This window comes from Malus domestica, chromosome 16, assembly GCF_042453785.1.
Source record: "Malus domestica chromosome 16, GDT2T_hap1".
Taxonomy (NCBI): domain Eukaryota; kingdom Viridiplantae; phylum Streptophyta; class Magnoliopsida; order Rosales; family Rosaceae; genus Malus; species Malus domestica.
In genome coordinates, this window is record NC_091676.1 from 3,779,250 (window position 1) to 3,804,754 (window position 25,505).

General features: G+C 37.9%; 5 protein-coding genes across 5 annotated transcripts; 2 read left to right on the top strand and 3 right to left on the bottom strand.

Annotated features, from left to right (window-relative positions):
• The first annotated feature begins 247 nt into the window (after positions 1 to 247).
• Positions 248 to 3,146, top strand: LOC103402765 (amino acid transporter AVT6A-like). The gene is made up of 5 exons (XM_008341522.4): positions 248 to 986; positions 1,647 to 1,799; positions 1,965 to 2,168; positions 2,242 to 2,707; positions 2,812 to 3,146. Exons 1-5 carry the CDS (start codon positions 563 to 565, stop codon positions 2,936 to 2,938), a joined length of 1,374 nt encoding a protein of 457 aa, XP_008339744.3. The 5' UTR covers positions 248 to 562; the 3' UTR covers positions 2,939 to 3,146.
• Positions 3,147 to 3,386: 240 nt separating this feature from the next.
• Positions 3,387 to 9,957, bottom strand: LOC103402764 (DNA-directed RNA polymerase 1, mitochondrial-like). Its single transcript, XM_070815745.1, has 18 exons — positions 8,866 to 9,957; positions 8,139 to 8,396; positions 7,923 to 8,056; positions 7,770 to 7,836; positions 7,538 to 7,596; positions 7,316 to 7,433; positions 7,021 to 7,134; positions 6,732 to 6,863; positions 6,233 to 6,649; positions 6,072 to 6,122; positions 5,858 to 5,928; positions 5,595 to 5,679; positions 5,189 to 5,341; positions 5,025 to 5,099; positions 4,745 to 4,834; positions 4,449 to 4,611; positions 4,242 to 4,345; positions 3,387 to 4,109 (listed from the first exon to the last, which is right to left on the bottom strand). Exons 1-18 carry the CDS (start codon positions 9,685 to 9,687, stop codon positions 3,999 to 4,001), a joined length of 3,024 nt encoding a protein of 1,007 aa, XP_070671846.1. The 5' UTR covers positions 9,688 to 9,957; the 3' UTR covers positions 3,387 to 3,998.
• Positions 9,958 to 11,166: 1,209 nt separating this feature from the next.
• Positions 11,167 to 16,323, bottom strand: LOC103402763 (heat shock protein 90-5, chloroplastic). The gene is made up of 19 exons (NM_001328725.1): positions 16,051 to 16,323; positions 15,702 to 15,775; positions 15,342 to 15,467; positions 15,164 to 15,257; positions 14,927 to 15,010; positions 14,674 to 14,817; positions 14,341 to 14,457; positions 13,970 to 14,017; positions 13,810 to 13,884; positions 13,582 to 13,686; positions 13,323 to 13,463; positions 12,932 to 13,024; positions 12,719 to 12,796; positions 12,377 to 12,631; positions 12,162 to 12,264; positions 11,901 to 12,075; positions 11,714 to 11,819; positions 11,460 to 11,549; positions 11,167 to 11,370 (listed from the first exon to the last, which is right to left on the bottom strand). Exons 1-19 carry the CDS (start codon positions 16,321 to 16,323, stop codon positions 11,167 to 11,169), a joined length of 2,385 nt encoding a protein of 794 aa, NP_001315654.1.
• A 587-nt stretch (positions 16,324 to 16,910) lies between these two features.
• LOC103402762 (uncharacterized) lies at positions 16,911 to 19,611 on the bottom strand. Its single transcript, XM_008341518.4, has 6 exons — positions 19,162 to 19,611; positions 18,915 to 18,951; positions 18,271 to 18,507; positions 18,122 to 18,169; positions 17,415 to 17,860; positions 16,911 to 17,330 (listed from the first exon to the last, which is right to left on the bottom strand). Exons 1-6 carry the CDS (start codon positions 19,461 to 19,463, stop codon positions 17,258 to 17,260), a joined length of 1,143 nt encoding a protein of 380 aa, XP_008339740.3. The 5' UTR covers positions 19,464 to 19,611; the 3' UTR covers positions 16,911 to 17,257.
• Positions 19,612 to 23,644: 4,033 nt separating this feature from the next.
• Positions 23,645 to 25,035, top strand: LOC114822097 (uncharacterized). The gene is made up of 3 exons (XM_029096154.2): positions 23,645 to 23,808; positions 24,382 to 24,422; positions 24,594 to 25,035. Exons 1-3 carry the CDS (start codon positions 23,724 to 23,726, stop codon positions 24,933 to 24,935), a joined length of 468 nt encoding a protein of 155 aa, XP_028951987.2. The 5' UTR covers positions 23,645 to 23,723; the 3' UTR covers positions 24,936 to 25,035.
• Positions 25,036 to 25,505: the final 470 nt, after the last annotated feature.

A 25,505-nucleotide genomic window follows, 5' to 3' on the forward strand; every position in this document is an offset into this window, starting at 1 on the left:
TAATCACGTGACATATTCAATGAGTGACTGTCCCAATTATAGGGGCCCCAATTAGAAACACATTAATTACTTAAGATGTAATTCTTATAAACTTCCGGTTAATTTCTATATGTAGATTTTCTTCGATTCATCTAATTTGATAATTGAACATTAAAAGAATTTGTGAAAAGTAAAATATTATCACATCCCTAATTATTTTTGCTAAAGATTGGAATTTGGGAGCACAATTATTACAACACGACAAATAATTGCCTGCCCAATGTAGCTGTTCATCACCTGAATGGATAAGCACATCCCAACCACCATGGTTTCCTAAAAGCTTGTCTACATTCTCACGCCAACGCGTAACATTCTAAACTAATAACACAACATCATGCTTTGAATTTTAACATTTACTTCGCGTAATTGGTTTGAAATATCGAGGGAGCAGACACTTATTTTGGTTGCCTGATATTACTAGTTGTCCTGTTACGTGTTCTTTATCAAGATTACTTAACAAAGCGGCTACGAATTTCCACACAAAAGAAAGAGACTTTGAAAGTGTCACTTGCTTTAACAAGCAATGACCACTGACAGCAAAAATCCCAGGAATCCAACAAAATGGAAGCAACCTGCGAACGAGGATTCTCCGCTGCTGCCAAGGCGGACGGACCAAGATGATGAGCCGGCAGCGGGGGAGTTTAATGGGGCATCTTTCACCGGCGCGGTGTTTAATCTGTCGACCACCATTATTGGCGCCGGGATTATGGCGCTGCCGGCCACCATGAAAGTGTTGGGACTCGGCGTTGGGATTGGGATGATCGTGTTTGTGGCGGTTCTGACGGAGGCGTCGGTGGAGATGCTGCTGAGGTTCAGTAGGGTCGGGAAGGCTACGACTTTTGGAGGGGTGATGGGGGATGCTTTTGGGAAAGCTGGGAAAGTTGTGTTTCAGCTGTGCATCTTGGTTAACAATCTTGGAACCCTCATCGTCTACATGATCATCATTGGTAAATTGATTTTTTATTTCTTGTCCTGATTTTTAGGTGTGAAGTTTAAATTTTTAATTGAGTTCAATTCATAATCTTAGGGCTTCTAAGGAAGCACTTTTCCTTATAAGTACTTTTGTTAGAAGTGTTTCAAAATTGGATCCTCAAAGATTGAGGAGAAACTCCTCAAAATACTTTGTGGCATATTCACATAATTTCGCATTTATAATCGAATTATTTATATCGTAAATCACTATTTAAAGGTCCTCTCTACAAAAAAAAATCAATTAAAGCTATTATCGTTTAGTCATCTAATTGTATAAAATCAGATGGACGGAATTGGTAAAAGTATAATGAACCGTCTATCTATTTGGTACAATTGATTGACTAAACGATCTTAGTTTTAATTATTTTTTGCAAATATGTTCATTACATAATGATTTATAATATGAACTTCCGCAATTCACGAGTGCAAATTTCACTTAAAATATTCAGTTTGGAGCACATATAGCGACAGAATGAATGCCAAAATCGCTAGTGTAATTCTAAACATCCAAATTATAAGAAAAGCTGCACTTGAATAATCAATTCAGAAGATGCTGGGACTTGTATTTCTTTCTTGCAAGTTGAGTAAAATTGGTAGTTCTCAGTTATTCTTTTCCAAATATTCATGTGGCTTAGGTGACGTGCTTTCCGGAACTTCTTCAACTGGAGTTCACCATGCTGGGGTGTTAGAAGGCTGGTTTGGTGAACACTGGTGGAACGGGCGCACCTTCGTGCTGCTCGTCGCAACCATTTTCGTGTTTGCTCCATTGGCATCGTTGAAGCGAATAGGTACATATCCACTGTTTCTTTTGTGAGATTGAACCCAAAAATGAACATCTTGTCGCAAACTTGTGATTGGATAGTTCATGTCAGTAACTCTACGAGTTGCAATTCTATCCCAGTATATTATGTTGATGAAGCGTTTACGTAACTTGTTCCTTTCTGTGCTTGCAGATTCGTTGAGATACACATCCGCTTTAGCAGTTGCGCTGGCGATTGTTTTTCTTGTTATTACTGCAGGAATTGTAGTTACTAAACTCTTTTACGGAGGTATTTCCATGCCCAGGCTCCTCCCTAACGTGTCGGATATTGCATCTGTGTGGAATCTCTTCACAGTTGTTCCTGTCCTTGTGACGGCCTTCATCTGCCACTTCAACGGTATGGTTAGCTGATCCACCACAACATGCTGCTGTTATCTGCAAGCTAAAGAGCTTAATTTATTTTCCTGCAGTGCATACTATCGACAATGAGCTCGGAGACACTTCCTTGATTCAACCAATTGTAAAGACATCATTGGCTTTGTGCTCTACTGTCTACATTCTGACCAGCTTTTTCGGTTTCCTCCTATTCGGGGACTCAACTCTTGACGATGTGCTAGCCAATTTCGACACCAACCTTGGCATCCCTTACAGCTTTTTGCTCAATGATATCGTTCGCATCAGCTATGCCCTCCACCTCATGCTTGTATTTCCCGTTATTTTCCATCCACTGCGACTTAACTTGGATGACCTCCTCTTTCCTTCGTCTAGGCCTCTGGTTTCCGACAATTGTAGGTTTACATTAAGCACCATTGGACTAATTTCTCTCGTCTTCTTGGGCGCAAATTTTATTCCCAGCATCTGGGATGTTTTCCAGTTCTCTGGAGCGACCGCTACAGTCTGCATCGGATTCATCTTTCCTGCTGCCATCGCTCTAAGGTGAGTTATGTGACATACATTTTGTTTTTCATTTTCAAGTTCAGCAATGACGTGCGCGCGCATGCAAACTTAGGTACATTCGATATCAAAATTTTGTGATTCAGGGACAAACATGGCATAGCAACGACGAAGGACAAGATCTTATCCGTTTTCATGATCTGTCTTGCTGTGTTTGCGAATCTGATAGCGATATACAGCAATGCTACTGCCTTGTTCAAAGAGAAGGTGTGATTTTACATTGTTCAGAGGCTGTTGTTAGATGAACAACCTAGACTATACCTGTAGAGCATTGTCATTTGAAATCCAGGAAAACACTCAAGTTTTCCAGGGAGATATATGCAAGACAAAGCGCGAAGGCAAAAATACAGCCTTTGATCGCGTATGTATAATTATACGTATGAAAATTCTAATGCAATACCTTAAGTCATCTTGAAGAACACTTTCCCCTACCGAGTAATTCAACTTCTAATTACACCGATGCTTGTGATAAAATCCCAACATCCGTCCTATTTCGCAAACAGTGTAATCAGTAGTGGACAGCTGACCCGTCTCTCTGAAATCTCGACACGTTTTAGTTCATAGAACAGCTCTTGTAAAACTGATTCATAGGACTGCTTTGAACTTATGTTGCTTTGGTGCCTAACGTTGGAAGGTGTCAAACCAAAAAACAATACTCAAATTTCCTGTGTAAATTTCACCTTAAAATCATATGAATTCTGCTTCAAAATTGAGCAAGAATCAACAATCATTACATGAACTTATTCTACATTTCCCTTGAAATGAACCGTAACGAAACAAAAATTTACAAACGGAACTGACAACAATTATGTTGACGATTTATGCCCACCCTTAGTCTGTTGCACTCGGAGAATCAAGACGTCCTCAATGTTCGTCTAACGTCGTTCGCCTATTTGTTTGAATCAACTCTGTTGGCGCTTTAGTTTTTCTCTGATTCACATCCATGGGGATGTCTCAATTTTCTCGAATGCTGCTTGTTGACCATCTTATTTCCCCAATCCCTTCAAATGGTGGATGCAGAAGACGGCCAAGCCCTGTGGGATACCTCCAGCTAATTGGTGAAGATAGCCTTTCTTGACATATGTACAAGTACAAACAGCAGATTGATAGCTGCAGCCGAACATGAAGCATTTTTTTTCATCGGAATTCGCTCTCCTTGACCATCTCACGTCCTTGAATGAGAGAAATTATAAAATTGCATCACCTTGTGAATGATATGGGGAACTAAAGTGACCAAAAAGGGCACAGCCGCCTAGCAATCATCTGGCTCGGACTAGTTGAAGAAATAGGGAGATTCAAGAACATCTCTGAGATCGAAGTCTCCACGATCTGGCAACGGGGGAAAAGTCATGTTGGGGAAAGACTCTTGAAAGCCCTCCAATAACTGTGGACATAAAAGTAACAAATTAGATAGGCAATATACATGGGAAGAGCAAATTTCAATGGAGTCAGAAACGCCAACGTGTATTTTCTCAAATTTTCACTAGGCAAAATCAGCATCATTCAAGATACTCACATTCTCCAGTATCGGTGCGTCGTAGAGTTCAACAAACTTCTCCCTTAGTATCCTATTCATTTCGTCAACATCACACGCATGCGTCCAATATGAATCGTGCACTCCTGTAATCATTAGCAGTAAATGGGCAAAACTCAACTAGCATACAAGTACTACCCTATACAAGAGAGAGTAAAAGACAATAGAAAATAAAAATCCAGTAGAAACCTGCAAAATTTAAGCCTGCTTTCTTGCAGGCAACAGCAGTCATCATCATGTGGGAACCGTCAAGGGAGTGCACAAAATTTGGGGGAAAGGCTGTCCTCTGCCGTTTAACCATGACCTTGTCAGTTTCTCTTTGTAACGTCAACACCTGAAGGGAAGTCTTAATCTGCATTTTCAAAGCAACAACTTATTTACATGCTCGAGCTCGCCTTAAAACGAAAAACTCAGAATCTTTTTGTAACTAAGTAAAATATATAGCCACATTGGAAATTTCGAGAAGTTGTTAAGAATATTATTACCAGATGCCTTCCTAATTGTCGGTAGGGTTGTACAACGGGAAGTCCAAGGGGAGTGGTCCACTGAACAGGATGATTCTCCGAAGCTATCACCTATTTTTGTTCAAATATCGCTGTCAGGACTAGTATGAGAACAATACAGACTTAGTTAAAGACGTGATATTCTCAAATATAGAATCCACATCTATCCCTTGCGCATGTGCTTAGCTTTTGAAGCACTTAACAGTTAACCATTCACATATCTCATGAAGAACAAACAGACGACAAAGTAGATGAAACAGACCTTTGCACATTCACCGAGCCAACTCATAATACTTCTTGCAGCTTCAAACATCTCGCCTAGTGCAGTCAAGGTGGTCTGCTCATAAAGTAAAATAATCAATACAGACTTCATTACAGACACAGAGACATTGGACACAGAAACATGCGCTAGTTTTATTCACTTACCCTTGCAGCATAGCAAGCTGCAGCAAAAAGCGCCGAGTCATCAGCTATGTTATTACGCTCTTTTAATCTCCTCTTAATTTGATCACGTGCACCAACATAAGTAACACCATATACAGACGTCATAACTGTTTGCTTCACCAATTTACGATCCACCTAAAATTTCCCATTACACAAGCCAGATATTAGAAACATCATATTAAGCAGCAGCAAAGAGCAGAGCACAAGTAAATTCTTTTCTTAACAAAGCAAGCCAAATAATTTGTTTGCAACCTTATTGTGGTGGCCAAGTCATCAAAACTGGGAAAATTCTACAACATTTAAACTTTTTGCAAACTATTTCAGCTTTATTATCCAATGAAAAGCTTCATACAAGTTGGATTTTGCAAGCACAATTAATGATATTAACCTGATTAATTAACAGCCTAGCATGCAATGCATTTGGATTAGTGGCAGGATCTTTCTCTGCATCGCTCCGCATTATATCGAGTACCCTGCACAGCCATAAAAAAAATCATTAAGACGAATTAATAAAAAAGATACCACTTATCAGTGGTGTATTAGGGAAATGAATCAGGTTGCTTACTCTTCTAAGTTTTTACATCTTTAAAAATGCAACAACGCCAACAACGTATATTTGCCATTCAACTCAACTCGACGCGAAACAGTTACCTGGCAGCAATTCCTGAGTAAACATCTGCAGGTTTCTCTCCCCCCACAAGATTAACAGCAGCAGCTCCAAGCTAAAAAAAAAAAGGAAAGAAAGAAAGAGATGAGAAGTTTGATCAACAAAACAAAAACTCACACAAGCAATTGAGGCAAGTATAACTGCTCTGTACAGAATATTAAACCTTTTTTAACTTTAAAAAATAAAAAGGTTCATTACCTTGTCCCTTCCAAGAGCAGCATAATGTTGTAAACCATTACATGAACCATCCTTGCAACAGAAAAGAGACTCAGATCGATATTGGATAACAAAATCATCTTTACCAAATCACCAAATATTGTCTGTAGATTACGATATTAATATTCGGAGAGAAAAATTACCTGGTGGACAGGCATATATGAAATGGTAGTCTCTGGAGAGGGGCTTCTCAATGCTTCATAGAGATTAATACATGCTGCCAAGCATTGGAAAGGATCCTCAGCACCCAACCACCAGCGCCTCCCTTCAAGAGGTCTGACTGCCGAATCAAAAATTTCATCCACATGATTCTCAGTAAACGCTACTCGCTCATCAAAGGAGAGTTTGTCCACGCCACCAGCATATAAATTTGCCAAATGTATCTTCAACCACTGTAAGCCTGACTTTCCAAGACGCCGTCCCTCTGCAAACTCCAGGATGCCTCGGCACATATCAGAACCAAGATGGTTTAGATATGGGTGCATGGGGTAAGCACGACCACGGAAATCAAGGTTGTGCGGGTAGTAGAAGCCTTCTTCATCCTTCATTTTTCGAGATACCTATTCCCATTCAGAGAAACTTACCTAATATCAGAGTATCTAAGAGTGCTGCATTATTTAACTTAACAGGAATTATTCTTACAGCAAGTTTGAGTTCTATGTCACACCGCTGTGAGTGTCTCTCACTATTCTCCTTCTTTGCAGCTTTAACTTTCCACTTCCATTTTTTTATTTCTGTCTCATCTTCTGTGTCTGGTTCTTCAGGCAAAGGAACCTTTTTTAAAGCAGGAACAAAATGAAGATTATTTATTGATAAAAACCAGTAATACCAAGATGCTGAATTACATGTTGATGACACGTTGAAGCAAAACAAAATAGTTTCTGTCAAAGCTTGGAAGTATGAAAACCAAATCCAGTTAAAAATAACCCACATCTTCACGGTCAACCAAGTCAGCAAGACGGCCTCCACTAGCCCATATCCTGTCTATTACACCAAGTACCCGTTTGTTCACCCTCCATTTGGTACTTCCAAGAGTATCCAGGGCCTAAATACAGAGAACAGTCAAGAGATTAGGGGAAAAACTAATATGTACAAGTGAGAACCCTCGCACTAGAGGAAAACATTTAAGGGATGTTTCTGATGAAACATAGCTTGTGCACAAATTCTAAAGGCAGGAGCAGATACAATAGTGAAACTGAATGTAACAGTTCCTGGGGATTTCAAACCTCAAAAACAGGTTCTAATTGCGTCCTAGGAGTCCTTTTAACAACTTGGCGTTGTTGTTTCGCTCCATGAGTTCGCATAACATAGGATGGTAAGAATAAATATGCTCCTCTGTCGTACCTGCCAAAGTATACCAACAGGCAATAAGAGTCGGCTAAAAACCCCGAAGTGCTTAATCTAGCTAATTCAAAACTAAAACTCCAACTAATCTAAACACTACATACCCTGTCCAGTTGATAGGGGGTACCAACATAGGCATATAAGGAATGACCATGTGCCTTGCCTGCTTGGACAGAACAGAAATCAGTAGAGTTGTTTTACTCAGGTATAAATTCATTTGTACAAATTAGAAAAAAAAAAAGATTATTTCCCAAGTATGTCGCAAGAACAAAAACAAATAAAAAAACAAACTAGAATCATAGCATGAGACAAATCAGTTAAAATTGTTCTACTTACAGATTTCTCCATGCCTTTGCGAACTAATGGGTCGCATTCTATAACACCATATCTCCTACTAGTCTTCCTATTACAAGAAACCCACATAAGTAGAAGCATATAGAACTGGTGGGGAGCTAGATAGACACAGGAAAAAGATCCAACAATTCTTACTGTGTGTCTTTAGTGATAGTCTTAAGGACATGTACAAATGCGGGACGTATATCAAGTGGATCATCTCCTGATTGATCAACTGGAGGTTGTATATAAGCTGTGTCCATCAACAACTGAATCAATCGACAGCCAACCTGGCAAGTACAAGGACCACGATAATATAGCAACAACAATAACAAGATAGTTTGCATAATTATTTCTATAAGCATCACAAACCTTAACATGGGCTTCCTGACCCCATGGCTTTAAGTCTTCTTGTTCCTTCACAATCTCCCTTACTTGCTTCATTTTCTGCTTTTTTATCAGTTTGTTAACCTTTTTCCTAAGTCTCTCTTGTTCTTTCGTCAGTTTCTCTTGCTCGCTGATTGACAGTTGCTCTTGTTCAATGATCACAGGATCAGATTCATCTTCGGGCTTCTTGTCAGTAGGGTTCTTCTTCTTCTTTGTCTTATCCAAAAACCTGTGTATCCTAACCTGATACACATGATTACTATATTTAACTCCTAAAACATTCAAAACCAACGATAAATGGAAAATGTACTGTCAACATTATTTCGCTATTATTTTCACCGGATGCTGAAAGAAGCATTACTAGCTCATGAGAAAAGCCTTCAACTAGTCATGAAGGCATGAGAGATCAAAGGACTCAATTTCATACATTGCAAATACATGTAAATTGTAATCCTAGAAAAGGGAAGTTCACGTTTGTATGAATACAAGGAGTTGAAGTAATGATATTCTACCAAACCGAACAGACCGATGGTTGATCGCTAACTAAAATTCTAGCCAAAATGTTCAAAGTACAGCCAACTTAGGACCAAAACCAAATTCAGCACAGCTATAAAATGTTCATAGAAAGAAATTTAGAGAATTTGAACGGCGTATTTCAAAAATAAAAGGCAAACATGAATTTACCAAATAAGAAAATAGTGAGCTCGCATACCTCATTCTCAATGGCTTCACCTATCGCACAAGCAGCTTGGACTACCCTGACACTCCCGACTCCGCCATTATTTGTCATCAACAGCCCCATCAACTTGTGCATTGTAATAACAGCCATCTTATCGGCCGGTAAGAGATCAATATACGGAGCATGACTGACTCTATTGTGCGGTTGCCTGCAGGCCTCTTGGTCCTCAGCAATGGCGTTTCGTAAAGGCTCAAACCAACCAAGAAACAATGACTTAATGTATGGCAAATTGGGTGCAAGCTTCTGCTCGCACATGTCCACTAAAAGCTCTTGGTACTCGTTCGCCGCCTCTTCCCACGCTTCGGTCTCCAGCTTTATTTGCCTCTTCCGGAGGAGATTGTACTTTCCTACTCCTATACCAGCAACCACTTTCTTCGGCTGCTTGAAATGGGACTCCACCTTGTTGTTCTCTCTGATCAAATCCTCCAACAATTCCTGAATTTCTTCAGACCCCGACGACTCCTCATCCCCATCCGTCGACGCAATGGCCTCGGCAGCACTGGCATAGCCTCTGGCATAGCTACAAAACCCAGAAACGCCATGAAAGTAACTCGGATTCAGCAAACTGCATCTGCCCAATTCGTCCTTCTGGGAAGCTGTATCGCCAATTTTTCGAAAACCCATCACCAATAACCGACTGTTTACACAATTCCGGGCCTCGAAATGCCTGGTTTTCTTGATAAAGCTCGATTCTTGAGAAAATTTCACTGAAGAAGAAGTAGCAGAACCCAAATGAAACTGTGAGGAAGGATTTGCCTTTCTGGAAGCAACCTTTTTGGCGAAGTTTCTCCACATATTTCCAAGATCAAAGTTGCAGTAGATGAAAGATTAAGGGACATCAAACGAAAAATCTTCAACGGTCGAAGGAGCAGCAAAATTGAGGAAAAATTGGAGCTATAAGAAAAATACAAATTTAGTTATAGGAACAAAAATGTGTATATGAATTGGAAAACTGCGATCTGGAGGAGATGGGTGGAGGAGGGAGGGAGGAAGGAGGAGTGACTGGGCAAGTAGCCGCCTTTAAACCCTGCATAAACCTACGTTCTCTGTGTGCTTGATAAAGCCGTTGGATCGTCGGCTTGGGCTAGATGTTTTCCCGAGTCGACCCGTTTCAAAACTCAAAGCTATAATTGGGCTGACCCAATAGTCGGTCTGTCTACGGCGGTGGGCTTCGGGTTAATTTCTTCGTTTTTAAGGACTACTTACATTTCGCATCTTTTATATTTTTAAAAATGTGTCACGAAGTTTTAATTTTTTTACTTTGTTTTTAAGACTTTGAAAGGGAAGTGTTATTGACACTTCAAAAATCTCATTCTACACTCCTCACAAGTGTATTTTTCTTGCCAAATATAAAAAGTTTGAAGTGTATAATGAGATTTTTGGAGTGCCAATAACAATTCCCTTTTAAAATTGTCTTAATTTACACATTTGGTCTGATGAATTATTTGAGTCTTTAATAAATTGATAATTTGACTTTGAAATTCAAATATCAAAAACTATAAACTGATACGATTTCAAAACCTTAAAGGGCAATTTGAGAAAATGAAAACCTCATGGCTCAATTTAAACCACCTCAACATTTTTCTTTTTTTCTTGAACAAATGATATTATCTATATTAAAAGAGAGGGACGTTCTTAACCTCACATTAAGCTAGCAATAATGTAGTTTGTCTTACCGTTGCGAGCACCACCATTACCACCAACGCCGCCACCACCATAATCACATTCTCCATCCCATTACCCTCACCCTGGCCACCACCACCTCTACCACCATCCCTATCTCTCAACCACCATTTTCAGAACCCTCCCTCACAACCCTTAATGTTAACAAAACCATCCTCTACCACCATCGCAATCGCCACCGCCGCAACCCCAACCCCCCTCCCCCTCCGCTATTTCCCTCTACCCTGGTATTGCCACCTCCCACCACTACTAACACCTTTATTCTCACCACTCCAACCGCCACTCCAACCACCATTTTTACCAACACTAATCTCAACTTTATTCTCCGTAGCTACAGACATTCTCAAATCACAATGCAGAATACGAGTTTTTCAAAAATCATTTTATAGAACGTTACCAAGGTCCCTAAGATTCCAGAATACTGAATCGTTTTTGTAAGGTGCGAATTGGTAAAAGCAAGTCCATAACAAAACATTCAACATTCGGGAGAAGAGCTACACAAAAGGCATACTTTCCCCCACGCCACGCACATCTTCCCCTTGAGTTTTGGCCAAAATTTTTATCTAACATATTATAATGCCAGTAACACATCTAATCGCTCCATGGATCACTCTCTGTCCTCACTTCTGATGCTTCAACTACTTGTGCTTCCACCGCTTCAGCGGCATTCGCATCGGATTCTGCCCCATTAGTACCGTCGGCCGCCTCCTCATCTTCCAATCTACCCCATCTTCCCCCGAGGGCCATTGCCATCATCTCGTATATCTTGTTTCCCAAATCAGCTGGGCTGTCGGGCTGCGTCGTTGAAGAAAGAAGTAAGAACATAAAGTTACTGTTAAACTATCACATTACAACAACGGAAGAAATAAATGCTTGCAGCTTACCGTGAATCCACTGGAGATCAATGCTGTGTCATACAAGAGTTCTACAGCTCTCTTGGCATCAGTGCTGTCAGGGGCATTCTTGCAAGCAGCCTGCAATGGTCAATCCATATATAAGTCCAGTACTTCAGTCGTGAATAGTTCTAGTGACACGACACGAAGGTGTGTAGTTTTTTGTTCTCTCTCACGTTTTTATGCACCTCTCCCAGTTAGCAGAGTTAAATTAGTGTTTCGGAAGAGAACATTCGTGATCTTACCTTTAGGTCCTTAACGATGGGATGATCTGGGTTAATTTCCAATATTCTCCTGCCCCTCATGAACTCCAAACTTGCAGTGTCTCCAAGGGCCTGTGCTTTCATCAATCTGCCGAAGCAAAATGTTCTATCACAATCACAGTACGGGAAGGGAACAATTCACAGCACTGGTCTGGTCAAGTCAAAATACCTCTCCATGTTGGCAGACCATCCAAACTTTCCAGAAACAAGTACACAGGGAGATGAGCTTAGACGCTTCGAGACTTGGACTTTTGCCACCTTATCACCAAGTTGCTGCTTTATCCAGTCGCACACAAGAGTGTATTGTTGTTCAGTTTCCCTTTCTTTGACCTCATCTTCGTCACCTGGTATAATAACTTTTGGTGAGAAAGATACAACAGGGAAGCTACAACGTTGGACGTAGTACAGAAAGGCCAGGCCAATTACTAACCAAGCTCCAAATCTTCCTTGCTGATGTCTACAAACTTCTTTTCTTTGTATGTTTGTAGATTCTGGATAGCCACTTCATCAATAGGTTCAACTAAATACAAAACCTAAGACAAAAAGAAGACGAAATGTCAGAAAGAGAGAAAGAAATAGAGAGACACATACCTATTGATGCCACAAATTCCACACGACATGTCACAAATTCCACACGACACATACCTCAATGCCTTTTTGGACCAACTTTTCCAAGAAAGGGGCACTTTTTGCACTTTGTAGACTGTCTGATGCCAAGTAATAGATTGCCTTCTGGTTCTCAGGCATGTGTTCAACATAATCATCTAAGCTTATCAGTTCTTCCCCACTTTTTGAAGAGTAGAACCGCAACAGGGGTGTTATGCGCTTGTGATTTCCAGAGTCCTCAATGCAACCTAACTTTATGAACCTGCCAAAGTTCTCCCATAGTTTCTTGTAATCCTGGGATCAAATTCAAACATTTTCCAATCAATAATAATTTTCAGGTGTAATGGAAGAAGAAAAGACAACTCAATTGCTGGCCACAACCTCTTTATTTTCACTCTCAGAAATATCTTGAATCATGTCAAATGTCTTCCGCACAAGTCTCTTTCTCATGATTCTTACCTGAAAATATTAGATGGACGGAGGCTAAGATCACAATAGAAATTGATAACAGTATCCAATGCATAACAAAAACAAAGAACAATAGCATTTGCTTCACAAAATGCATAAAAGATTAGCGGAAAAACTTAGTCTTACAATTCGACTTTCTTGAAGAATCTCGCGAGAAACATTAAGAGGAAGATCATTTGAATCCACCACACCCTTAACAAAGCTCAGGTATCGCGGAAACTGCAAAAAGACTAATTCAGTGTATTGCAGCGATGAACCATAGTTTCAACATTCCAGATTATACATCACAAGTTGAATATGCATGTGAATGTGGATTTGCTATTTAAAAAAATTATAAGCATGGAAATGTAGAACAACAGCATTGTTAATGATGTATGAATTGTTTTTAAATCATAAAGTAAAATCACAATGTAAATTTAATGCACAACAGTATATGCAACAAAAAAAACATCTTCACTAAAACAAAGAACAAAATGGAAGCTCAAATACAAGTGGTTTCCAAAATGTAAAAACTTACCAGTTCACCATCAAAATCATCTGAGATAAATACCCGCTTCACGTACAAACGTATATTCTTTGTTTTAGGATTTACTACATCTTCATTGTTAAGAGGCCCCATTCCAGGAATATAAAGAACACTCCTGAACTCCACCTCACCCTGGGCAGATATCAAAGTTAAGTAAACTCCAAACAGGTCATATTGTCTGTTTCAACCAAATTATTAAAGCACACAATAAGACAAAGGGGATGAGAGAGAGCAATAGTCATTTCAGTACCTCAGTGGTGAAGTGAGTGTATCCAAGTGGATCCAGGAACTCACTAAAAGTTTTCTTGTAAAATTCTTGATACTCCTCTTTTTGAACTTCCTTTGGACTCCGCATCTGCAGAAGAACAAAAACATTTTTTTTTAAGAAGGATGTAATATGTATAGCAAGAAAATACGTGCACATTAAACAAACAGGCCACACTGAATCTAAATAAATAATATTATTGCTTCAACTCACCCATATAGGCTTTGTTTCATTGGCTAATTCCCAATCCCAATACTTCTCAGTTTTTGTCTTCTTTTTCTTCTCACCCTGGTAACGAGCATTGTAATTTCAATGTACTATTGACCAAGATCAAACAACATTTCAAAAAATTACAAATCCCATGTAAAACTACCTCTGGTTTTGGTTCTTCTCCTTCTTTTGGTTCTTCCTCCTCTTCAACCTGCCAAAAGTTTCCACTCAATGAGGACCGGCAAAGGTGATAATTGCTTCATTGTTAAAGAACAGATACTTTTAAGCTTAGAACGTAAGCTATTGAAGAGTATATCGACTGAAGACGGCTTATTCAAAGAGTAACTTTATGATAACAATATTTCCGGGTTGCCACCTACAATGAACACTTTTCATGCACACCTTCGACTAGTAAAAAAGTAACAATGGAACCGTTAGGAACCAATCACATGCAAAATTCAACTCTACCAATCCCTCCAAAACCAGCCATATAGGGGGAAAATGATCTGTTGAAGAAGAAAATGCAGTCCTCACCTCTACAGTCCTAGATTTTTCTTGCCATGTATAGATGGGGAAGGAAACAAACTGTGAGTAATTCTTCACTAAACCCTGGATCCGGGCCGGCTCTGAGAATTCATACTTGTCATCCGGCTGCAAGGAGAAATTTAAATTTAAGACAGCTCACCATAAGTTAATTAATTTTCCAAAAAGAAATCAGTAGAAAAGAAATTAGCAAATAATAATGACAATCTGTCAACACCTGCAATAGCTGGAATAACTTCAATGACCAAAAAAACGAGGAAAGTCCCAAGCAAACGAATAAATACCATGAAATGAGAAATGAAGTAGCCAGTAAGGGGTACCTACCCTTAAATAGAGGGTAATCTGTGTTCCACGTTGTATGAGATTTTCGGGATTAGTTTCTTCCTTAATAACATAAGAGCTACTGTCAGCTGCTGCTTCCCAAACATATTGCTTGTCTGACCTTGGGCTTTTTGTAGAGACAACCACCTGATTTTGCATAATATATACAAGAAAATTAGCAACACAGCTATCCATAGTAGAATCCTAGCTACGAGCAGATAGCCAGGTATAAAATAAGTGTGAAAACATACTATACCTTGTCAGCAACAAGAAAAGCAGAATAGAACCCAACACCAAATTGACCAATCAAACCATTGTCTGCACCAAGATCCTTGTTTTCCTACCAAAATAAAAGGCTGAAAGATAAGACTCGAAAGCATCAAAGAACTCAAAAGGATTCACATAGAAACAACAAAGTGCAAAATAATGCATTCACTGATGCTCAGTGGGCCGGGCGGCGAGGGGAGAGAGGGAGAGAGAGATAGGAGTGAACCTTCAGAGCCTTTAGAAACTTTGAAGTACCACTCTGAGCAATGGTTCCAAGACAGTCAATGAGTTCCTCTTTTGTCATTCCAATACCAGTATCCCTAAAATACAGAGACTCAGATTTCAAATATCTCCCACTGATTCATCCAGTGACAAGATAAAGCAAAGATTTAGAAACAACATACGAGATAGTGACAGTCCCATTGTCTGGATCAGGTTTGATGCGTATCTGTAGCTCACCAGAATCGCCAAGCAGATGGGGCTCAGTCACACTCAAAAATCTCAACTTGTCCAATGCATCACTAGCATTACTGAAACAGGAAATGCAAAATTAAGTCAACACACGGCCAAATAAACAGGTACACACAAAACGCATCATAACGAGCACATTGTTCAATCGAATCAATCCTAATTTAAAATCTATATTATCAAAAAGTTCAAAGAACAAACTAAGGAAGCAAATTCTGCAAGCAGAAAGAGCATATCCTATAGGCCATGAATCACCAAAAGAACTTTTAATGAAGTGTAGGGAAATGCAAGCTCACCTCACAAGCTCTCTAAGGAACACCTCCTTGTGGCTGTATAGACTATGAACTATCAAATCCATAAGCCGAGACACCTGCAAATAGTTTCCAACTCTTCAACTTTCAGTTCCAAAACTCATACACCAAAAACCGAAGCCTCGCGATAACGAATATGAAAACAACAAGCATTTATTATTCTCATTTTCTGTCGAAAACAATGGCAAAGACCCATAATTTAAAGCACAGGAATCCATTTTCATTGCAAATAAATAGTAAAATACATAAACTTCTACAAATTTTGGAAATCGCAGAGCTCAATTGAGAAACAACACAAAAGACCCAAAATTTAAAGAAACGGAGAGAAACCCACCTCGGCCTGGTACTCGAATCTCTCACCGGGGGCATCGGTGGCCTCCTCCTTCTCGGCAACCGCCGCGTCGCAGCGGACGGACACTCGTCTGTTCCTGCTCTCAACCTTCCACTTCAATCCGCCGCACGATAAGCCCTTTCGGAGCCCATTCTGCGGCACAAAAGCGCTTCTGAGGCTCAAGGCCCTGCTGGGGTTTCTGAGCGCGAATGGAGACGAAGAAGGAAGCGAAGCCAGAGAAGCAGTTGCCATGCTTCTGCTCAGAACTGGAGCCATCCCTAAACCTAACAGAAGTAGTTGCGTTGGGGATGAGGCGATGATTCCGTTGTGCCAAACACAGAGTGTAAAAACCCTTTCGTGAGCTGCGAGGGTTTATCAGGTTTTAAGTAGGGTAGGGTGGAGTGTTCTAGAAATTACAAAACTTGGGGGTTTTCAGTTTTGTTTGGACTCGGAGCTTCCTTCTGTGGAATTTGTGAGGCCCAGATTCCTTCTGCCATTTCACCTTCAACCTTATCCTCTTCATTTTCCATTTTTCTTTTCTAATTTTAGCAATAAAATTGAATTAACTTGCCGGTCGTATGGTAACTAGTCGACTTTGTGTTATATTTAAAGTTAAATACGTTTTAAATTTGGCTCACATCGATTAACTATTAAAAATATGAACAGAATTAAAATTGAATTAACTTGACGAAACTGTCCCAGCAAATAATGTTAACAAATCGAGCTATTAATCGCTTGTTCGATTGTATTAGCCATTAAGTACCCATTTAAGTTCAATCTTTGGTTTATATGCTTTGCTTCTATTGTCTTTTGGCAATTCTCTCCCTCCTTTTGCCAACTCAACTATATCAACCAAGACAATCTGAAACACAGCTACAACTGACGTTACATTCCAACATGGTGAATGTATAATTTAGCTTTTGCAATGAAACATTCAATAAACTCAGAAGGAAAAACCCCGCAACATATTTTAAGATCATAAATCACAAGAGACCGAGACGGCCTCGAGGGTCAAGTTTGGCGTCTAGGATTGGATTGAATTGGATCGGATCGGATCAGAAAGAAAAACCCCGCGAGGAGTGGCGCTGCATTGAGCTATTACAAGTTGATAAGATATATGGGGCAAAAATGCATTCCCTTGAGCCAAACATTCCATCAACCAAACATGTACTGGTCTATAAACAAATTGCAATCCAAGGTACGAGAGCACTCAAGCCTCTAAAGCGGCCTGCTTCAGACAATCTACGTTACATAATCCAACTGACCTCACCATATCTCCCAATCTGCCACCATTGATTTTAAGCCGGCGTTAGCGAAAACTGAAAACGAAATGGCTAAAACATAAATTATATCAATGATCAACTCACCGGTCGAAGCTATTTCTAGCTCTCTCCGACTGATCTATGCTGCTCCTTGCCTTTCCAGACCGATCTGTGCTCCTTCTTGACTTCTCTCTCTTCTCAGTACTCGTTCTTGATCTCTCTTTACTGTCTGTGCTGAGCCTGGACTTGTCTCGCTGCCCCGTGCTGGACCTAGACTTGTCTCTCAAGTCAGTGCTTGATCTTGCCTTGTCCTTGTTGTCTTCGGTCTTCAGAGGAGACTCCGATTGATCTGCACTCTGTTCGGTTGAATTTCGAAGACGGGGTAGTTTCTCTATGGCAGATATGAACTTCCTGAGATGCCTCAAGTACTCTGGATAGAGTTCCAAGTTACAATGGTTGCCTCCTTTGAGCCACAAGGGTTCATATTTCTCTTTGCAAAGCTCCCACAGCTGTTTTCCATGCGAGAAATCCACAACTTCATCTTCAGTTCCCTATAAAAGTTGAACAAAGGAGTTTGGGATTATTCCAAGAAATGTGGTAGGATTAGAAAATTCAAAGACCACAGTCAAAACGTAAATTCTTTGTGCATGATGTCTGTTCTTTATTAAAATATTACCGTCCATTTTACGAGGAATGAATAGATGAAGACTTAGATGAATTACCAAAAGGTCCTTACCAAAACTGCAACTGTTGAATTGCAAAGAAATGTGGTAGGATCAAAGTATTCCAAGAATTAATATATGAAGACTTACATGAATCACCAAAACTGGGCAACTGACATGTGGGATCTTATCGATATTCTGCAACAAACACAAAACATTTCATGATGGAATTCAATAAACCAGTCTACGAAAAAATTTGATTTTGTTCAACGAGAATGCAAAAAGTACGAGGTTCGAACCTTATAAATGTCGAACCAGAATGTTTTCTTGACAGGGTACATCACTCGAAGGCCGGACAGTATCGGACTGTGAAGAACAACACCCCTCAAGTTAGGCAAACGAATGGCCAAATCCAGAGCAGGTCCGCTTCCAACTGACTGTCCGTACAAAATAACATCTTCCTCCTTTATGCCGTACTTCTCTTCAAGGCATTTGTATGCTGCCTCTATGTCTGCATATGTGTCCTGCTCACTTGGCTAATTTTACAAAGGCACATTATCGTCAATATGGTCTGAAATTAGATAAAAAAATATCTCGTGTAGCGGGATATATCTCATCTTCTCTCTTGTTTTCTCACTTGATAGCTCACAAACAAGCGAGAAAGAGAGAGAAAGAGAGAGAGAGGAGATATATCGCGGGGATAAGGAAGCATTAATTTCTCATCCATGCATAACTTGGGAACATCAAATTTCTAAATGGTAACTGCTGTTTTTCCCAATCCAAAACAAATAAGTAAACAAACAGTTCTTCATAAAATAATCGGGATTTAGAACATGCCAAATCAGGTCATGTCAGTGACACGTGTTCAACAAACACTGGATTTGACACAATTGATTTAGTTCCAGAAATTTATATAGAAACTGGCTAGCTGGGCAGATTATACCTTTCCAGAAGATTGTCCATAGCCAGAATAATCGTAGCTGCAAAGATAGCACAAGGAAAAGAAAAAAAATCATAACTAATCTGGATCGATACCATTTAAACACGGAAATTATTTTCGTTTGATTTATTTAATTTAAATGTTGAAAATAAATAACTGTGCACAAAAATCACTTCTCGAGAAACGTAAATTAAGTGGGAACGTATATTGGAATGAAAAGCATATGAAAAGTGATATGATATATACTGACCCCATGAGATTGACACCCAGATGAAGACTAAGCTCAGTGAAAATGTGGTACATCTGACCAATATCAGCAGCATTTCCATGGGAGTAAAGCAGAGTGAGTGAAGCACATGGATTTTTGACATACATAGCCACAATCTCATTCCCTTTTTTTGTGCTCAGCTTCACCACGTCAACATCGTCTCGAGGAAGAACATCGGAGATCCTCATTTTCCCGGTTGGTTCGTCGATGTACGTGTCATATGACGGAGGGTCCGGTGGGAAAAATGCGAACTTTGCAGCCATAGACGATGTTGCAGACCCCATTTCTTGATCCGTGGAAATTTTTGGGAGAGAATTGTAGTGCAGAGTAAAGTTTGGCTTTTGTTTTTGAAGTTGGTATTTTTTTGGTATGAGACTGTGTGATATATGAAATGCAAAATATGAGAATTTGAATCATGGGAATTTAAAGCATGAAGGTTTAAAAGGTTTGTGCTTTAATTCTCTTAAAAAAGAAAAAAGGTTTTCCATTTTGTTTTTAGAGATAAAATGCCTGAATTATGACTCGTTTTGAAGTGCTTTTTCAAAATGATCAAAAACAGTTTTAAAAAAAAAGTATTTTTTAAGTTCCAAAAGCACTTAAAATTGTGCTTTGTAGGATACACTTCAAGTGTTTTTTCAGAATTCACTTGCATTTTTACTAAGGATTGGTTCTACAAATATTTTCACCAAAACCAATTTCAATAATTTAAAAAACACTTCCAAACGAGTCATTAACGTCGGTATTCAGAGCCAAAGATTTGAAGGACACGACAAGATATGTAGAGCAAGGAATTCTTGTCGGATAATCATATGGGACAACAAAAAAGAAAATCCAAGGAATAAAAGGAAAAAGAAAGAGCAAAAATTTTGCAAATCAATTGCCTAAAAATCATACCTTTAATTTATTTTCATAAAAATAAAATCAACAAGGCCATTTTACAGCTACCAAATGGATTGTGATACGTTGGTTTCATTGAAATAAATGGAAAATAAATGAATTGTTGGAAAATATGTTCAAAAATAATAATAAAATCTTTGTTCAAAAATAAAATAAAATAAAAAATCATTTGTTATCTCTCTATTTTGTAAGTGAGAGAGGATCAGTTCTAAAGCAAATACATAGTAGTAAACCAAAATAATAATATACAAAAATAGTTCATAGAATTGCAGTTAGATTAAAAATTTATTTTGAATGTTTGCTCTTAAAAAATCCACAGGAATCATGTTATGACTTGCCTTACGTTCCAACCCAGCGGGCTTTAAAATTGAGAGAGCCAAAATGCAAAAGTAAAATGAATGATGAATTTGTGGGGTAATTGATGAAAAAATAAGCAAAAGAAAATGAGTGGGTGGCTGGGTGGGGGATGGCTGAGGGAGCATCAAATGATTACATATTGGACTATATTTACTTTTGGCTTATTTTAACTGAAACTCTGTTTCGATCTTTATTTGTTGTCGAAAACTCAAATTTCGTCATTTTGTATTTCGAAATTTTATTTTGTCTTCACTTTGTCATTTTGCGTCAAATTCGTCAATAAAACTGTTAAAATTGAGAGGTTGTATGATGAGGCCCGCTTAATTGCTAATATGGCTGCCATGGCAGAGTGAGATAAACTGAAGTTTTAGGAGGCGTAACTAAAAAGGTGGTGTTATTCATAAAAGGGCGGTGTTATCCATACATCAATTTTACCTCACACAAACTATTGTTAATCTATGTCTTTGGTTTTCTTTAATTTATTCTATTTATCAGCCAAAAATTAAGAAAAGTAAGTTAAATGTAAAAGGGAATGTGCGAAAAACACCGACCAACCGAAAATAAACCTATACTTTTACTAGAACTCACTTGAGTTACAACTTGTTGCAGACGAGAAAATCTAAGTAATTTTTACATTCACTTTTTCTCATCATGCAAACACCTTTTTGTTTTCTAGCATTTTGAAATTTCACACTAGAAAAATTATAAGAAAATTAGAGATTAGAAATGAGGAGAAGAGTGCAGAGGAAAAAATAATTATGGAGTCACTACCCTTTTAAAGACTAAATCACCTTCATTGGAATGTCATATAATATTTCCAACGGAAGGAATTAAACTATTTAATATTAGAAAATATATAAATGCATGGATTCACATAAATAGAAAAACCAAAAATTGATTCATGAATTCTAATGATACATGGTACCTAATTATTTCAAATTCAAATTGAATTTTACATTGTTTATGTAGATATACAATTCAAAATTATTTCCTTAAACTCATTTGATCTAATATTGAATGATTCTTCAAGCAATGTAGACCTAGTTAACGTTGAAATCTCAATCTCCTTTCTGTTGCCTCGTACCATCTTATGAAGGGTAATGCTAGGGAAATCAATTTAATTTGCAAACCAAATGATGTGTCACGAAAAAAAAAAGTTTAAGCATGTTAATAACACTTAACAATAATTCAATCATTAACATCTAAATCATTTGGTTTAGAAATTTGAACTCTCTACCATTACCCCTTGCAAAACAGCTACTATAAAATGTGGTGGCATGCAGCTCATGATTGACAAATTTTTCATTGTGACGTGAACACGGATGGTACATCACGTGTTTTTATGTAAGTGGTGGGAAATTTTATTTTTTAAGTTATTAACTTTTTAACACATATATCTCACCATTTATATAATGACACGTAATGTACCACCTCGTATGCCAGTCAGATTGAAAATTTTCTCCTCACAATTGTGGTGGCTATACGCAAAATGGCATGCACCCACATAACATTTGCACAAATTCCGACCCAGGAAAAAAGTTACACATTTAGACGCGGTTTGATGAGTTGGGGTAAAGTAAAAAACAAATGAGAGTTACACTTTAGACGAGGGATACCCACTGAAAGATATCTCCACTGAAAAACTTTGTTGGATCGATAAAACCCCTTTAATAATATTCTAATTCCAAAATAATTAGTTCTAAACATAATTGCGAGCACTTAATTGTATATAGGAAAGAGAGTAGTGATTCAAAAATCTACTACATGCAACTCATATACATGGATGTTTCTTATTCTAATTTGATCCAATGCAGTGTTTTCGGTTTTTTCTGCTTATGCTACATTATTTGATGTGAATTCTTCTTTTTAGGAGGCTCAATATATATACAAAAGTACAAGTTCATTAGGCATACAAGGAATTACTCGAAATAAAGAAATCACAATCCTACAACTCAGGCCAGTAGTGCAATTTTTATCGTACAAGAGTTTGATGAGCGTCTTCGTTTTACCATACAAATTTAAAGTATAAACGTACAATACACGAGAAATGAAATACCTTTCTCATTTTCAAACCTATTTTTCTCACCAACCAAACACATAAAGATTTGGATTATAACTCATAAGAGCATCTCCAAAGGAGATGCCAAACAAAATATACACATTAGCTATAACAGTAAAAAAAAAAAAAGACCACACTAATATTCTCCAACCGAAGTGTCAAATCCTATGTGGCGATGACATAGATTGGCATCAAAAGATGTTGCTGTCAAATTTGACAGCAGCTTCAAATGTTTTTTATTAATTATTAAATGTATTTTATTAATTTTTAATTAGCTTAATCAGTTATTATAATTAATGTTGAGTTGACCGATACAATTATCATACTTTTTTCTTCTTTTCAATCAAGGAAGGTAAACAGATTGCTCATTAAAATTTAAATGTCCTTTATTAAATTTTAATTAGTTTAATAATTTATTTTATAAAATAATAAAATAATAATTTAATTTGACATATTGGTTAAAGAACAAAACTTTAAATGATGTCAAAGTGCCACATAAATTGTCAAAATTTAAATTTTATGTTTAAAATTTGACATTTCCTTTAAAGCTGGTCTAACGTATTCATTGTTAGTTGTTTCTAGGTATTAGAAGCAGTAGCCTAACAAAAATCATATATTAATGTAGACATGGAATTGAGGAATTAGGGTTTAGGTTTTGGCAACCTCGGAGTCGGCATGCAAAAATAAATTAGGCCAAGCTAGTTATTCATTGTTAGTTCTTCGATGTATGTGTATATGGCGGCAGACAGGCACAAAACACTTTAACGTCCGTAGCTTCCGTTCTACGTTATAGTCCTACATTTCTCCTCTAGAGGTTAAAAAATATATATACACTACTAGTTAGGGTAATTTTCTGAAAATTCGAGAAACACACATCAAATTTTCTCTCAAAATGCTTTGAAATCTTCGTTCCCAGATCAAAATACACATGGGTTGACACGATGTTTTATGTAGTATTTGTAATATGTGTTCTTGGCCACACCTTTTCAAATTAAAATATGCATAAAATATGTACGTTTTTGGAAACCCTAGTTAGGTCCCCTAGCTAGTTTGAATTGACTTAGAGTACGTGTGTGTGTGTGTGTGGGGCTGCCACCTATATATTTGACTAGGGGTTTTACACATTTGACTCTTTGAAATCCTGCAGATTTAACACATTCACCGACTCACTGAAGTGCTGATAAGATATCATTCCATTAATTCTTCTTGCTTAGACTGAGATTTCGGTCCTATGAAGTTTTCTTACCGCTTGGTGTTTGTGCTTGTTTCTGCTGCAAGCATATTGAATATCTCTGCGAATTCCCGTCATCAATTAGGTATCTACTTTCCTTTCTTCTTCTGTGTTATTGTTCACGTTTTTCCCAAGATTCTAAAAAAAGCTAGGTGCTAATCGGGCGACAGGCTGACACCTAGTTAGATTTAGGTAAATTTTTTGTATATCTTGTAAATAAGTGCATATTGACACTTACAAAAAAATTATACTTTTATGAAATCCATGGATAAGATAATAAAAAAATGATAAAATGCAAAATGAGTATCCAACAAGTCTAAAATTTAAAAACACATTAAGCATATATGCCATATAACCATAATGAGGAGTATTGTAAGATGACACATGTACAACAAGTTCACAATTTTAAACCACTTAGACTTAGATAGGATTTTTTATTTTATTTTTTAATTTCATTAAAAAAAAAAAACCACCTAGCCCGCCTAAAGCCCATCCGATTTTTCCAACCGATTTGCAAGAAAACGCCTCGGCTCACCGCCGAGGCCGTTTTTTAGAACATTGATTTTTCCTTAATATTTGTGAATTAAATTATGTTTGTTACTATGCAATGTTTAAGCTTACTATCCACAATAACATTGCGATTTTCTACAATTTGAAGGCGAAAATGCAGTTGTGACAAAAGTTGTTTCGACTACAAAGGTACGTACGGTATTAGATGTATTTTACACACTCTGCACTTTGATGTAATTAATCTAGCACTCCAAACTGTATGATTTGTAATACTTATTGTTATCCTCAAACAATTTCTAGACTCGTATATATACATTTATAGGTTTGATTTAACGATATATTTACATATATGATATACAGGTGCAGCGACAAGATATTGATCATCATGAAGTGGTTAGTCCTCCTACTGCAACTAAGAAGGACGAGAGGATAGGAGGAAGGAAAATGGCAGCGGCGAGGTTAGAGAAGGACGTTAAAGTAGCGGTGGACGGCCCTATAAGAGGAACTAGGAGCTCCAAGACCTTAAGCAGCAGCTCCGACCTTGAGGGAAAATCTTCATGCGGCAATGTGGAATGCAGAGAAAGTACTACTGCAAGTCGATTTTCTGAGAAAAGTGTCGACCATGATCAGGAATATGCAGGATTTGTTGCTTTTAGTCAGGATTACCATTCACCAAGGCACCACCCTCCTAAGAATAACTGATCCCATGAACATGAATAATGACTGGAGAGCCTCATATACTAATTTCAATAATGTGCTAATTAATTAGCATCTTTCTAATTTTACTTTGCACTCTTTCTTAGTTGGTTTTTTTTTTTCGCACCACGATTTCTTGCAAATTTGAAATTTCTTTGCCTGCGTATATGTGAATGCTCTTATGCTCATTTTGTGGCTGCCATAAACAACGGTAAATGTCTGTGTGTGTGTATCAAAAACCATATTTTAGGTATTAAATAATTCTTCAAAATTCCTTTAATTAATAGAAATACTATAATAAAGGTTTTGAATAACATTTGAAAAATGCCACACGTTCTCATTCTTTCTCTCCATTCACACTTCAATATTCTGTATGTATGTGGTTTTGTTGCAATATATTTGCACTATCTCGAATGTTAATGCAACTAGAATGCTAATGTGGCGGTATTGGAAGAATAGTCATGTATTTTAACCGTTGAAGTAAGGGAAACAACTATATAACACACTGTGATTTGTTTGAGGTTATGTCAATTCCTCTCATAAGTTTGATTGACCTATGGAACTAGACCAAATCCC

Bases quoted from the DNA above. Each gene is read 5' to 3' on its own strand.
- LOC103402765 (XM_008341522.4), top strand. From the start codon at position 563: ATGACCACTGACAGCAAAAATCCCAGGAATCCAACAAAATGGAAGCAA. The intron at 987-1,646 runs GTAAATTGATTT...CATGTGGCTTAG, and splicing joins CGTCTACATGATCATCATTG to GTGACGTGCTTTCCGGAACT. The intron at 2,708-2,811 runs GTGAGTTATGTG...TTTGTGATTCAG, and splicing joins CCTGCTGCCATCGCTCTAAG to GGACAAACATGGCATAGCAA.
- LOC103402763 (NM_001328725.1), bottom strand. From the start codon at position 16,323: ATGGCTCCAGTTCTGAGCAGAAGCATGGCAACTGCTTCTCTGGCTTCG. The intron at 15,776-16,050 runs GTGGGTTTCTCT...AACTATTTGCAG, and splicing joins GATTCGAGTACCAGGCCGAG to GTGTCTCGGCTTATGGATTT. The intron at 12,076-12,161 runs GTTAGTAATTGG...TTATTATACCAG, and splicing joins CAAGGAAGATTTGGAGCTTG to GTGACGAAGATGAGGTCAAA.
- LOC114822097 (XM_029096154.2), top strand. From the start codon at position 23,724: ATGAAGTTTTCTTACCGCTTGGTGTTTGTGCTTGTTTCTGCTGCAAGC. The intron at 23,809-24,381 runs GTATCTACTTTC...TACAATTTGAAG, and splicing joins GAATTCCCGTCATCAATTAG to GCGAAAATGCAGTTGTGACA. The intron at 24,423-24,593 runs GTACGTACGGTA...TATGATATACAG, and splicing joins AAGTTGTTTCGACTACAAAG to GTGCAGCGACAAGATATTGA.
- LOC103402762 (XM_008341518.4), bottom strand. From the start codon at position 19,463: ATGGGGTCTGCAACATCGTCTATGGCTGCAAAGTTCGCATTTTTCCCA. The intron at 18,508-18,914 runs GTATAATCTGCC...TTGTAAAATTAG, and splicing joins ATGGACAATCTTCTGGAAAG to CCAAGTGAGCAGGACACATA. The intron at 17,861-18,121 runs GTAAGTCTTCAT...CAACTTTTATAG, and splicing joins GCCCAGTTTTGGTGATTCAT to GGAACTGAAGATGAAGTTGT.
- LOC103402764 (XM_070815745.1), bottom strand. From the start codon at position 9,687: ATGTGGAGAAACTTCGCCAAAAAGGTTGCTTCCAGAAAGGCAAATCCT. The intron at 7,597-7,769 runs GTAAGTAGAACA...CTGTCCAAGCAG, and splicing joins GCAAAGGCATGGAGAAATCT to GCAAGGCACATGGTCATTCC. The intron at 5,100-5,188 runs GTAAGTGAATAA...CTTTATGAGCAG, and splicing joins CAGCTTGCTATGCTGCAAGG to ACCACCTTGACTGCACTAGG.